A 14,365-nucleotide genomic window follows, 5' to 3' on the forward strand; every position below is an offset into this window, starting at 1 on the left:
AGTGGACAAAAATTAACAGATATGCAGATTTATGCTTGATGTCAAGGAAAACAATTAGCTTCCAACAATTAGTTATCCAAAAGTTATATGTGCTATCTCAGGAGGTACCAATGATTTCCTTCATTGACAAATTTCTTAGTCTTTTTCCCAACTTCTTACTTCTTTGCCTATCTGCTACTTTTGACTCTGGTGACCACCCTCTTCTCCTCAACATTTCCTCCTCTCTAGACTTTCATGACACTGCTTTTCCTGATTCTCTTCCTAAATGTCTAACACTCCTCAGTCTCCTCTTCTTGTTCAGCAAATATATCACATCAGCTATAGAATCATGGGATCATGGACTTTAGAGGTAGGGGGAGCCTTCAGAGCCATCTAGTCATTCCTTCACAGTGAAAAAACTGAGGTACAGAACAGTTAAATGATTTCTTCAGGGTCATAACAAAAATTAGGATATAGAGATACTGCAAATAGCTGTAAAAATGCAGAAATTATAAACATATCCTTTCCATACCATGCTGCTATTAAAACTATTACCATGCTGCTATTATATAAATGAAACCATGGAGCAAATATTTAAACCTAAATGGAAACAATAATTAAATCCTAAATAATAAGCAGGTCAAAGAGCAAATCATTGAAATAATAAATATGTGAAAGACAATAGTAATGATGAAAAAAAGCAAAATTTCTGTAACACAGCTGAAGTAGTCCTCGACAGAAAAAAAAAAACAAATATTATTAACAAAACAGAAGAGTATTAGTGAACTGAAAATACATTTTTAAAAATTAGAAACCCAGCAAACAAACCCAAGATAAACACAAAAGAAGATATCTTGAAAATTATAGGAAAAGTTTATGAATTTGGGGCAAATTTTTTAAAACCCTAGAGAAATGATAAAAAAAAAAAAACTAAAATCTAGTTCTTTGGAAAAAAAAACTAATAAAATTGTTAAACTTTTAACCAACCTGATTCAAAAGATGACAGAAAGTCAAATCATAAAACAGTAAATGAACCAGATAAAATAACAACAAAAACAGAAGAAACTTTTTTAAAATGATTTGAGCTTAATATGAATAAACACCAAATAAACTGAGAAAACAAAATAAAGGATTGCCTTCAAAAATACAAAATACTCAAAGTAACGTAACAACAAAAGAGATTTAAGTAACCTAATCTTAGAAAGAAAATAGAACTAGCTATACAGAAACTACCAAAGAAAAAAAACTCTTAATTCCTAGACAAAGGAAGAGCAGTAGTAGAACTCAATAACCTAAAAACAAAAATTACTGAGGAAAGAATTCTCTAGTTTATTGTAACTGCTGGGAAAACACTCTGGTAGAGATTAAGTTTAAACCAGCATTTTACACCATCTTCCATAATAAATTTTTAATGAATATGTGATCTGAATATTAAGATAATATTTTTAAAAATTAGAAGTTAATCTGCCTCTAATGGGCATGATTAGGAGATGAATTCTTATTCAAACAAGGGATAGAGGCAGTTACAAAATAAAAGTTGATAATTTGATTATATGAAATTAAAGAACTTTTTCACAAACAAAATTAATGTATATAGCATAAGAACCAGGCAGATGGGGGGTGGGGGGTGGAGAATAATTTTGTTTCCAGATAAGGGTTTAGTATCCAAAATGTGTAATTCATAGAAATATAAAAGACCAAAAGCTATTACCCAGTAGATAAGTAGTCAAAGGATAGGAACAAATAGTTGTTAAAAAAAAAAGAATTATGAACTGCTAAAAATCATAAGAAAGATGCAACAAATGACTAATAAAAGTAAATCAAAACAGTGAGGTTTTACCCACACCCAATAAATTGGTAAAGATGAATAAAAATTAAGATTGTCAATGTTGGAGGGGCGTGTAAGAAGACAAGCACATTAGTGCTTTGTTGGTGTTTTGATATTTAGTGTACTCATTCTAGAAACAAATTGAGAATTATGCAAATAAAGTGACTAAAATGCTCATACCCTTAAACCTAGAGATTCTACTGCTAATACATACCCCGCGGCGCTCACTGACAAAAAGAAAGGCTCCATATAGACCACTTATAGCACCATTTTTTTTGGTAAACTAAGAACTAGAAACAAAGCAAATACCCATAGACTGGAGAATAGTTAGTCAAATTATGGTACATGAACGCAACAGGATATTCTTGTGCTATTATAACAAAAATAACACAGAAAAAGATGAAAAGACTTATATGCAAAAGTAAAGTAAGCAAAGCCAAGAAAATAACATATTACAGTGACAACAACAATTTTAATGGAAAGGACAACTACAAAACAATTGAAAATGTATGTTTAAAAATTGTAAAGAAGGGGTGGCTAGGTGGCGTAGTGAATAGAGCACCGGCCTATAATGCCATGCACAAGCAGGCTTCCAGAAGAATGCTACTGTGAACAGCTTTTAAGGTTCTGATTACACAGTATAGTGAACACTCTATTCCACAACAAATCAAAGCAAAACTTTCACAGAAAATCAAGGTACAGCATTCACCATATTACAACTTCTCAAAGTATAATAGTCAAAGTCTTCCACTCATGGGGCAAAATATTGATTAACTCAATCAGTCACTTGTTCATCAGTCAGTTACTAAGTATCATACACAAATCCCTCCACCCCTAGGTCACTAGTAAACTACAATTCATCATTACTCAGTACCCAGGGAGAGGTCTTTTCATTTTGACTTGGGGCCTGTTCTCAGATTCCCTGAATCCCCTTCCATGGTCCCAGATTCTACCTGGATTCACCAGACTGTCACCTGGGTTCAATGGCAGACAGCTCCCAGTTCCTTGACCAGCTCTCTGGGCAGATCCTGCTCCACACTGATGTTCACAGGGTCTGGTCCATGTCAGATCCTTCACCATTTCTGCTCCAGGGAATTCAAGGCTCAACCAAGCCACAAACAAAGTCTCAGCATCCCAGTCATGCTTCTCCTGGGCTCCTCTGTCACCTGGGCTCCTGGGTCCCTGGGCTCCTGGCTCTGGGCTCTGGACTCCTGTTCAGAAGAAGCTCCACCCCACTACCACAAGTTCTCAGGAAATTCCGGCTCAGTTCTTCATTCTCTCCTCTGTAGCTGTCCTGCCACCAGATGCTGATTCCAAGAAGTCCTGACTGTGCCTCTCTGGGGCTTTTCTTATATACACACAGCATTAGCTTCCTGTTTCAGCCAACCTCTTCCTATTACATCAGTAACAGGAGACAGGAGTTCATACCTTCTGTTTCTCCAATCAGAGGCTTGATCAGTTACTAAGTGCTAAGTACCTGCTACTTTTGCCAACTCAAAGGGATCTTCAAATTCAAAATTACATTACCATTACATGGCCCTGGAGTCAGGAGGACCTGAGTTCAAATCTGACCTCAGACACTTAACACAAAAACTAGCTGTGTGACCTTGGGCAAGTCACTTAACCACAATTGCCCTCCCAAAAAAAGGCAAAAAAATTTTGTAAAGAACAAGATTGATTCTAAAGAGATTTGAGAAGACTCCTCCCCAACTACTTTGAAAGGGTTTGGGGGAATGAAGTTATTCATGAATATGGAACATTGTTTATATTGACTTTTTTTTTCCAGTTTTACTGATCTTTTTTTGTCTTTTTCTTTTAAAAAGTTACCTTTTTTAGGGATGGATTAATATTAGGAGAGGAAGTTACTGGGGAAAATGTAGACAATGTAAAAAAATCAAAATTTATTTTAAAAAATTTTTTAAAGTGGATTCAGCTGTTAGAACATGCTTACAACCTGTCTCATTTACAAAATTTTTAATGCAACAATCTCTTTCTCTTTAGCTTGAAAAGGCCAATTCCCTGCTAGACCAAACACAGCAGCCTTACAGATATCTTATTGAATCTGTTCGTCAGCGAGATTCTAAGATCAATGAACAAAGTAAACGTATTTCACAGCTTGAAATGGATGTCAGGTAAAACAATTAAATATCTTTCTCTTTGAATAATGGGAACATTATAAATATAAAATGCCACTATAAAGATATAAAGTTTAAATACTATTCCACAAAAATACATATTGTGAAAATAAAGGTTTTAGAATGACTTAAATTGGTGTTGGATTTGCTTTTAGACCATAAAGTAACCCTAGTAAGCATCAAAAATTATCAGAAACCTAGTATAAAAACAGCAACTCAATCTTATGGAACCAGATATAAGATGTTGATCTGTATTTTCTAAGGACAAATAATAGATAGATAGAGAATTAGATAGAATTATTCCAGAGTAGGAAGGAGGTACTTCCTACTTCTATTTCTGGGTCATCTTTACTTTAAAAATACTTTATTGAAGAATAAAAGCATTGCATTTAGTAAAATGTATATTCTGCACATGAACTAATAGACCCTGCCTACCACCTCCCTACTTTCATGATAAAAAGTTCCAAATAGAATTGAATTATCAAATTTGTGTTTTATTTGATACCACAAATAATTAACTTACTCCATTTATGATCCCTTAAATCTTTTTCAGTTGAACACGACAAAAAATTTATTGAGCACCTATGTACCTCTTTGACCTTTCCTCCTTACCTTGCCAGTTCTTGCCCTGTATAATGTCTGTACTCAATTCAGTATACACTTCTCCTGAACTGCTGAGTTTCTGGAGGGAGTTAAGAAACCATGCTAATTTGATCCACTACAAATTCATAGTATTTAAACTGAGCTACATAAGTACCAGCGCTCAGCGTATCTTTATTAACTACTTATTGGCTGCATGCACTCATAAAACATTTATTAAAACAATTGCTCTGTGCCCTGCGCTGTTCTAAGCTAGAAGATACACAAATAAAAGACATGGTCCCTTCCTTCAATGGACTGACAATTAGACTTGTGCATAGATAACATTGCACATTAGGTTAGGACAAATGTATTTCAACTCAGGAAGGCAGGGGAACATGAACAAAGTTGTAGAATTTGAGGAGCTTAAAGAGAATAAAGTTTGGAATTATCTGAAATGTGATAGTTCAAGTAAAAATAAAAGAATTGCCATGTAGTGATACAGGTGCAATTGAGATTAACAGACATGACTAACCTGAGAGTTCTTGATCTTATCACTTACCCTCCTATGTCTCAAATTTATATTGGTTCTTAGATCTTCAGAAATTTTTTTCTCTTAATCCTACTATAAATTACCATCAAATTTATCTTCCCTTTTATCACCAAACCTTTCAAAAGACTAATTTGCACTCACTACTTTTTCATAACACATTCACTCTTTAATCCCTTTTAATCTATATTCTGCTACCAGCACTACTCAAATTGCCACTAACTTTGAGACAGCTGTTGGCCCAGGGGATAGAACACTAGGGCTAGAGTAGGTTAAGTCCTGGGTTCAAATATAGCCTCAGATACTTATTAGCTCTGTGACCTTGGGCAAATCACTTAACCTCTGTTTGCCTCAGTTTCCTTAACTCTAAAATGAGCATAATAATAGCACCTACCTCTTGGGGCTGTTGTGAGGATTAAATGAGATATTTGTAAAAAAAAAAAAACCCTTAGCCCAGTACCTGGCACATAGGAGCTGCTATATAAATAGAAATACTTCTCCCCTCATCAGTGACCATGGATTGCCAAATCCATTGTCATCATGGCTTCATCAATAATAAGACATACCAATCTAATTTTATTTCCTTTATTTATAGAGTTACTAAATTGTACATTAAGAGAATTCTAGGTATATAGCATAACCAGATTTTAGTAAAGCATTTGAAGAAGTGTTTCTCATTAAACTTGAAAAAAAAAAAAGAGAATAAATGTAGGATAAATGACTATAGTTTATGTGGATCAGAAATTACTTAATGAACAGACCCTAACAACAATTTTTAATGAATGAGTCAATGTCAGTTAAGTAGAATATCTCTAATGTAGTACCCATAGGATTTGCCCTTGCCCCTACGATGTTCAGTATTTTTATTCATGGCTCTAACGAGGGTGTTATGTCATACTTTTCAAATTTGCAAATGGCACAAAATGGGTGACTAGTAGTTTGGATGATGAGTATCCTCTTATAATAAAAAGAACAATGAATTTGAAGTCACAAGACATTGGTTTAAATCTTGACTCTGTCATTTGTTAATAGTGTGACGTTGAGAAATTCACTAAACTGTCCTGGGCTTCAATTATGTTATCTGTAAAATCAGATAGTTGGAACAGATGATTTCTAAAGTCCCTCTCCATTCTAAACTTTTTGATTCAATGATCAAACAATGGACCAAATATAATGAGATGAAATTCAGTAGGGGTAAATGTAAGATCCTACACTTGAGTTTAAAAAAATCAACCACATGAGCATATGATTGGAGAAGCATAGCTAGAAAAAAGAAATTACTTTTATATATTTCTAGGATCAATTAGAGCAGGCCTGCACAATCTATGGCCTGCCCCTCAGGCTGCTTGTGGCTGGGAAAAATATAGAGGAAAACATCCTTTGTATGTAGAGGAAATCCACTGGTGTGCAACAGGTTGTGCAGGCCTGACTTAGACCAAAAAAATTACCGCAGGCCTTGATAGTTTAATGCATTACTTCCATAAAACCTTATCTGATACTCCCCAATTGGGTAGAATCTCTTTGTTTTTTTTAAATCTCTATAGCATTTAATTTTACCTCTTTTAATGAAATCTATCATAATCTGCCTTGTAGTTATTTTTTAGATCTATAAGAATTTTTTATCTGGAGAAGACCTAAGAGGTCTATTCCCTTTATTTTATAGATGAGGAAACTGAGTCTTAAAGAATTTTTGAGTGGCTGACCCAACTTCAATATCACATCGTACAGTAAAGCTGGTACTCTGACTGAAAATTTCTGCCTGCTAATACCTCTTTCTATTACCTCATGTTGACTCCCAACTATATCATGGTTTGCATTTGTTATAAAGTCATTGGGTAATAGAATGCTAGAGCAAAAATGATCTTTTGGGATAATCTAATCATAGTTATTCCCTTTGCACTCATACACACACACATATGCACACCAACTTTATAGACAAGGGAATAAAGAGTCCCAGAAATGTTGAGGAAATTGGCCACTCACAAAGCTAATGAATTAGTCGGGACTAAAACATGAGTCTCATTATTCCCAATCCACTCTTCTTCCACTATATCATGTTGTCATCACCCTTTATTTCCACTACTAAGTTGAAACAGAGAATATGCCTTATTCACTTTTGTATCCCTGTAATTCTCATCTTAGTTTTGACATAAATATTCAGTGAATATTTGTTCAATTAAATTGAAGGCATAATAGGATCATTTTTCATCCTCTTCAGTTGAAATAAAAAAGACATGACTTTTTGCATAAGAAAAGTTCATAAGGTTTTGACTTCTCTTACAATTTAGTCACTGGGTTTTAAAGTTACTAAAAGAGTTCCCTGCCCCTAACAATTTCTGAATAAAACATTTACAGAGCCATGAGTATGGGAAGCAAAGTTATTATAGGGGTGAGGACTGAAAATTTTTTTAAAAATCAAACAACCAGAAGTTTCCATACCAAAAGTATAAATATACACGCTATTATTCCATCGGTGTACTTTTTCTTTTTTTTTTTTTTTTTTTTTTTTTGCTTTTTTTGGAGGGCAGTCAGGGTTAAGCGACTTGCCAAAGGTCACACCGCTAATAAATGTTAAGTGTCTGAGGTTGGATTTGAACTCAGGTCTTCCTGACTCCAGGGCTGGTGCTCCATTCACACCACCTAGCCGCCCTCTGGGTGTACTTTTTCTCTTTGACATCAAATGTTTTTCCTGTTAGAGTTTACTTTGTCCCCTTCAGCTCTTTCTCCACAATATCTCTTCCAATACAGTTTACATAGCTCTTTACTTCTAATATCCATTGGTTTTGTTTTTGGTGACTTAACACTTAATAAAGTCATTTTTCCACTTTAAACTTTTAAAAGCATTGGTTTCACTTATTCTTTTAAAAATTAGAATCCCTATAACAAACATCTCCTAAATGTATTTTATTTTACTAAAGAAGATATATTTTCAAATCTTTCCTGTTATTATTTTTTACTCTATAGGTTAAGTTTTCAAAGTCATTTATCCAGTAAATTATAGTGTTGCTTTCTGTTCCTAGGGCAGGGGATGGCAGTGGGGGTCAGCTAGAATAGCTAGAAAGAAAATTGATAATTATTTTATTAGCAGCATGATCTTTATTAACAATAATAATAAATAGTGCCTTCTTCCTGTGAACTTTATGCTCAAGCATTTAGTCAAGAGTTTGTAAGTGAAAATGAATATATAATCATAATGGCACAAGTCATGTTCATAAAGGCAGTTTTTGGGTCTTCTTTGGATTCTTCTTTGCTGTTGAAATGACCTTTCTTTAATTATTTTCTAGGAAATCAATTTTGTAGCCAAAAATTAAAATAGGTTTTATCAAAGTTTTTTGTGTGTACCTAATGAATATTCTCAATTGAATATGGGTCAATGAATTTCCTTGTTAATTAAGAAACATAGACACCATCAGTAGTTTTATTCTTAATTATAAAAAATCTTAAGCTGAAAGTAATCTCAGCTTCAGAAATATTTCTCAACATGAAGGTTGGCATATACATATGTGTAATCCTCATGATTACATCATCAGCCTCACCTTATGACAGTCATATGCATCACAAAAGCTATACTTATTATGGACTCAGCCACAATAAAATGTTTCATGCTAAATATTTGTGTCCTTTAAAAGCTAAACTGCCTGTGCTATGCAAATATATTGCAAGACTACTAGAAGTCTTGTGCAACATTTCAAGACTACGATTTCACAAGATACTATATTCTGCTGTAGTTTGTAATAGCTTTCATTTGAAAAATTAAGGCAATTTCAGTGGTGAAATTATTACCATGAAGAATGCTACTAAGTACATGCTTCAGTTTCTATAGAAAATAATATCGTCTATTCAATGGGATCGCTGTTTTGTGATGGTGGGTAGGGGAAAAATGGGGAGAAAATTTGTAACTCAAAATCTTGTGAAAATGAATGATATAAACTAAAAATAAACATAAAATTTAATTTTAAAAAATGATATCTACAAGGAAACACAGATTAATTAGAATTGAGTCTTGGGCAAATAACCCTTAAGGCCCTGTTTTCTTGACTTTGGGCATTTTAAGCAATGGCTAGAACAGCTTATTGACTCTCATGTCTTAACATTATGAATATTCTTTTCCCAAAATCTGAGGATTTTAAATACTTAACTCATTAACCTCTCCGTCTGGTAGTCTGTCAGCATTCCTAGACCTCAAACCCATTTCTGTTTACTATATCAGCTGAGAAGACTAATAATTCCTCACCACAAATGTTTGGGGACCATGATGTACTGATTTTTTTTTAATTTTATCAAAGAAAAGTCTCACTTTGTTTCCAAAGAATACAAAATAAAATTAAACTGAACAATTTTTCTTTAAAAAGGTAAAAATTGTTTAAAGTTGTCAAGCAGATAACTGGTTGCAATAATTTTGCATTATCTTGTGATAAACTTAGAAAACTGATTTGGTCATACACTGTGGTTTAGGAAGTAGAAATCAGATTTCTCTGTACTCATGCTGAATTTTCACTAAAATGATTTTAAAAGTGAATATACTAGGAACATTACTGTCAATGTTTTAAATTTTCCCCTCAACTAAAGTAAAAGTGTATGTTAAAAGAAATTATGTTGCTTCTTCTCCATCCACCTGAATTAAACAGACTAGATTGTAAGTCAGTACTAAGGTATGTGTGAGAAGAAAAAATAATTAGCATAAATTTCATTACCCTGATGTCAATACTCAGTTTTTTTTATAACTATCAGTTAAAGAAGAAAAGACTACATTGTCATCTTCTCCTTTAAGGATTAGCCAGAATATATTGATCCAGGAAGTGAAGGAGCAATATAACAGGAATATGTTTTCATAGAGCAGGTGAAACAGAGCCATAAACATGAGTGTCTGAGTAATAATTAACAGTGAATTGAACAATTATATATGCAATATGCTATTCAAGGTAGATGTGCTTACAGGGAGATTTGTTTTGTGGCTGCTTTGTGAGTCACGCAAAAGAGGTTTTTATTTTTAAAAGGTGAGTTTCCATTGTTATGAAATGTCCTATCCCGGCTAAATTTCTACTGAGTCATTGCATATAAATGCATAGAGGAAGAGCGCTGGATATCCTAGTAGCTTTATCCAGTAGTGATGAACCAAAGTGGTATAGGAAAGTAAGCTAATCTTTTCATATTTATTTGATTATTTAATGTGAAAAGCACTGGAGAAAATTGTACAAATTTTGAATATACACGAGTTAAATATGCCACTGTTGTCAAATATCTAATGACTGGTTTCAAGGACTAAATGTGGAAAAAAGATGTTTTAAAACCAATTTTCCTACTTAATCCTTCATTCCATAGCCCACATTTATCCTTGCTGTTTAACCTCTAAGTACAAAATATTTACTTCATTTTGAAACAAAAAAATATCATCAGGCAAAGACTATTTCTATGGAACTATCCAGTCAGATTCTTTTAATTGTTTTGAACATTCTATTCTATTACATGGCAGTTTAATTAACTTGCCTACTGGTATGTATGTGAATTTTCTTAAAAAATTATTCTGTGAATAAGTCAGCATGAAATCAGGTAGGATTTTGCAGGTAAAGAAACATCAGATCCTTACTATGACTTTTAGTTTGCTTACCTAGTCTGACACTTGCTTCCCCAGTTCTTCACAGTTCTTTTCAACTACTCACATCAGTAGGCTCTCTGGCGCCTGACTCCAAATGTCTATTGGTTTTTCTGCTGAGCTGTTTACCTTTATTGGTGTTTAATTACTATTTTGCTCTGATGCCTGTTTTTTCATCCAAAGTCATAATACTACATAGTATTTATAGAGAGTTTTATATGTTCAAAGGTTTTTGTAATCATTAATTAGTTAATCCACATGTCTCATTGAGATATATGAGTATTATTATTATTCACTTTTACAGATTTGAAAACCAAGGCAAATTAATTGTGTTGTTTTAGGTCACAGTTGAGTCAGTGACAGAGGTAGAAGCATAAATCAAAATTGTAATTAACTTAGGCACTCAGACTATAGACTGTGATACCTCTTATTGAAGGAAAAATTTTTGTTACCTTTAAGGAATTAAAGGTAAGATATTGCTTCCAAAGACCTGGAATTACCAGTTCTTCCAGAAAACCTCCTACTAAATCTCAGCTAACTTGATGTTTTAAAATTTTAGGTCTTCCCATTTTCTTCAAGGCTTTATCCGATTTCATTGGACCTGGTTCTTTCCATTAATTTTACACTCAGAATTTTATTTGGACATATGTATGAGGCAGTGTTCTGCTTCAGTTATTTATCAATGATCTTGATTCTCTTTAATATCTTGTCAAAAAAGATCTATTCTTGAGCATTCAGAAGATCATTATCTTTCAATAATATTGAAAATTTTAACCCCAGGCAACAAAATAAGAACAAGTGCTCAACTTATCATTACAACCTTACAATTAAACTCTTAGGGAAGCTATCATCTGCTCTTACAATGGCAGCATAGAAATGAAATCTAAATGTGAGGAGTCACTTTACATACATGTGACTGACTTAAATATAGTGAGCATATTGAAAACTTATTATCAATAGTTTATGTTTCTTCTCAGGTATTTTAGTCCACAAATTATTATAGTCTCTAGTTTGTGTATTTTTTAACTACAAAGGAGATAGAAAAGTCTTGCCTTTTAAAACAGAGGAGACAACTCTAAGACTGATAGTCTAACCTCTTACTTATTTTTCCAACTTACTACATAATCAGGCCACATTAGTCTTAAGTACTCTTCTTCCTTTAGTTTGGGCAACACCTAATACTATCAAATCCTAGATTATACTTTGCATTATTAATAATGAAAGTATTAATTCACATCATGTAATGCTATAAGTTTATAGAACCTTTTCCACAATAACACTTTGAAATAGGAAATACAGTTATTATCTCCAATTTACAGATGGAGAACCTGAGACTCCAGGAAGTTAAGTAACTTGCTTATCTTTGTACAGATGTCAAATGTCTCAAGTGGAATTGTAATACAAGTCTCTTGACTCCAAGTCCAGAACTTTATATACTTTGTCTCTTGTAAGAGAAAAATGATACAGCCATAAACATCTCTATTATTTATATATCAGGGGAAATGTATGATCCCCATATAGATTGTCCTTACCACATTGCATCTTTTTACCTGAGGATCTATGCTCTTAGAGACTCATAACATTTTGGGTAATCACAAGTCATGTTAATTAAGTGTATTTGTCTCACTTCTTGAGTGCTTCCGTGGATTTCTGTGAATGACAGAAAAAGTTTTTTAATGGAAGATTAAGTTCCAACATTATATTCTGTTCTTTGGGAAATGACAATGTTCTACATGTCTCAGGAAGACCTCTCTATTTATATGTTCCATCAATTTATTATAATAAACCTGCAGTTTATTATGTCCTCTCTCCTAAACTTCTGCCTTCATTTTCCTTGTTATCATCACTGATAATACTTTGTTCCCCATACCCAAGACATTGAATTGCTTTTTAAAAATTCTTTTGCTTCCTCCTTTGCACCCTACATTAAATCAGTTACCACATCCTGAAGTTCTTTCTTTATGAAATCTCTTGACTTTGCCCCCTCTATTTCCAATTCTATTTCCATGGTATCCATCCTAATTCTGACACTTATTCCCTTATACCTAAATTTCTATATCACCCTTTTTGTTGTCTGTTCTTGTTTCTCTCACTCCAATGCATTCTGCTAAAAGCCTTTAGAAAAACTCTCAAACACTGATTTCTCTTCCATTTACTAATCTATTTAAATTCTATTTAATATCTATTTTTCTTCAGAAAAACCTCTTTTGTAGTAGCAAAAGAATGGAAAGAAAGGAAGTGCTTATCAGTTGGAGAAACAAATTGTGGTATTTGATTATAATGGAATATTACTAGGAAGTAACAAATAATGACTATGATGGATGCAGAGAAGTATGAGAAGACTTACGTAAACTGATTAAAAGTAAAATAAGCAAAACCAGGAAAAAATATACATGACCATAAAAATATAAATTGAAAGAACAATAACATAATTAAAATTCCCCTACCCTCACAGCCAAAAACCATAGCTCATTTTATTGAAAAAATTGAGGCCTTTCACTGAGAATTCCCTCCTTTCTCTCTCCTCCTCCTCATCTCATATCACCCTGATGTTTTCTATCACCATCTGCTCCTTCACAAATTTTACATGAAGAGGAGGCCCTTCTCCTTGTCTAAGCAGCAAAAGTGATGCCATTCTATCCTATCTTCTCCAAGAAATTTCTTCATCTGTCATCCTTACTTTCTTACTAATATTTTATCATTCTTTGTCTACTGGCTTGTCCTTACTGCCTAGAAATATGCCCATATCTCTCCTTTCCTCAAAAATGCCTGATTTTTTTCCATTCATCTCCACTAATTTTCATCCTCTCTCATCCTTTTGGTGGCTGAACACCTTGAGAAGGCTATCTACAAGAGGTGTTCCACTTCCTTTCCTCCTCCCTTAACTTTTGTAGTCTAGCTTCCAACCACCTCATTCCACTTAAAACTGCCCCCTCTAAAGTCATGGATTATCTCTCAATTACTAGATCTAGTGGACTTTTTTGAATCATCACTCTTCTGGAGCCCTCTTCCTCCTCTGACACTGTCAATCACCTTCTCCTTGAGGTTTCTGTGACGCCATTCTGTCCTTGTTCTACTCCTGCTCCTGTACGAGCTCCTTCTCCTTTGCTGAATCTTCATCCAGATCATGGCCACATTAATATGGGTTCTTTTTCCCTTCTCCCCCTATATTCTTTTACTTGGTAATCTTATCTCCTATGGATTTAATTATCACATCTATGCAGTTGACTCTCAAATCTACTTGCCTAGTGCTAACCTATCTGAACATATGAAATTGGAGGTCCTATAGACAAATTAAATTAAACATTTCCAAAACTGAACTCATTGCCTTTCTCCCTAAAACCTTCTCTTCCTAACTTCCCTGTTACTGTCAAGGATACCACCATCCTTCCCCATGAGTAGCCTAAGTGTCATCCTTGACTCCTCACTCTTTCTTACATACCTAATCAGTTGTAAAATACTATCAATTCTACCTTTACAACAACTCTTGTATATGCCTATTCTCCTCTGACATCTCAACCAATCTAGTATAGGCCCTCATCACCTTACCTTTGGACTATGACAGTATCCTTCTGGCTGGTCTTTCTGACTCAATTCCCTTCCACCCCATTCCAAATTTATCTTTCTCCTAGAGCACAGGTGACCATGTAAATCCCCCATTCAGTAAACTCTAATGGCTCCTTGCTATCTCCAGGATCAAA

General features: G+C 33.9%; 1 protein-coding gene across 3 annotated transcripts in view; it reads left to right on the forward strand.

Annotated features, from left to right (window-relative positions):
• Positions 1-14,365, forward strand: part of PIBF1 (progesterone immunomodulatory binding factor 1) — a 321,204-nt gene that overhangs the window by 241,430 nt on the left and 65,409 nt on the right. For all 3 annotated transcript variants that reach the window (XM_069066780.1, XM_069066782.1, XM_069066781.1), the window contains exon 15: positions 3,809-3,939. In XM_069066780.1, the coding sequence (XP_068922881.1) occupies positions 3,809-3,939 (131 nt within the window). The remainder of the gene's footprint in view (positions 1-3,808; positions 3,940-14,365) is intronic.

This window comes from Petaurus breviceps, unplaced genomic scaffold, assembly GCF_028583685.1.
Source record: "Petaurus breviceps papuanus isolate PSGF00001 unplaced genomic scaffold, PetGlider_PUasm1.0 90730, whole genome shotgun sequence".
NCBI classification, from domain to species: Eukaryota; Metazoa; Chordata; class Mammalia; order Diprotodontia; family Petauridae; genus Petaurus; species Petaurus breviceps.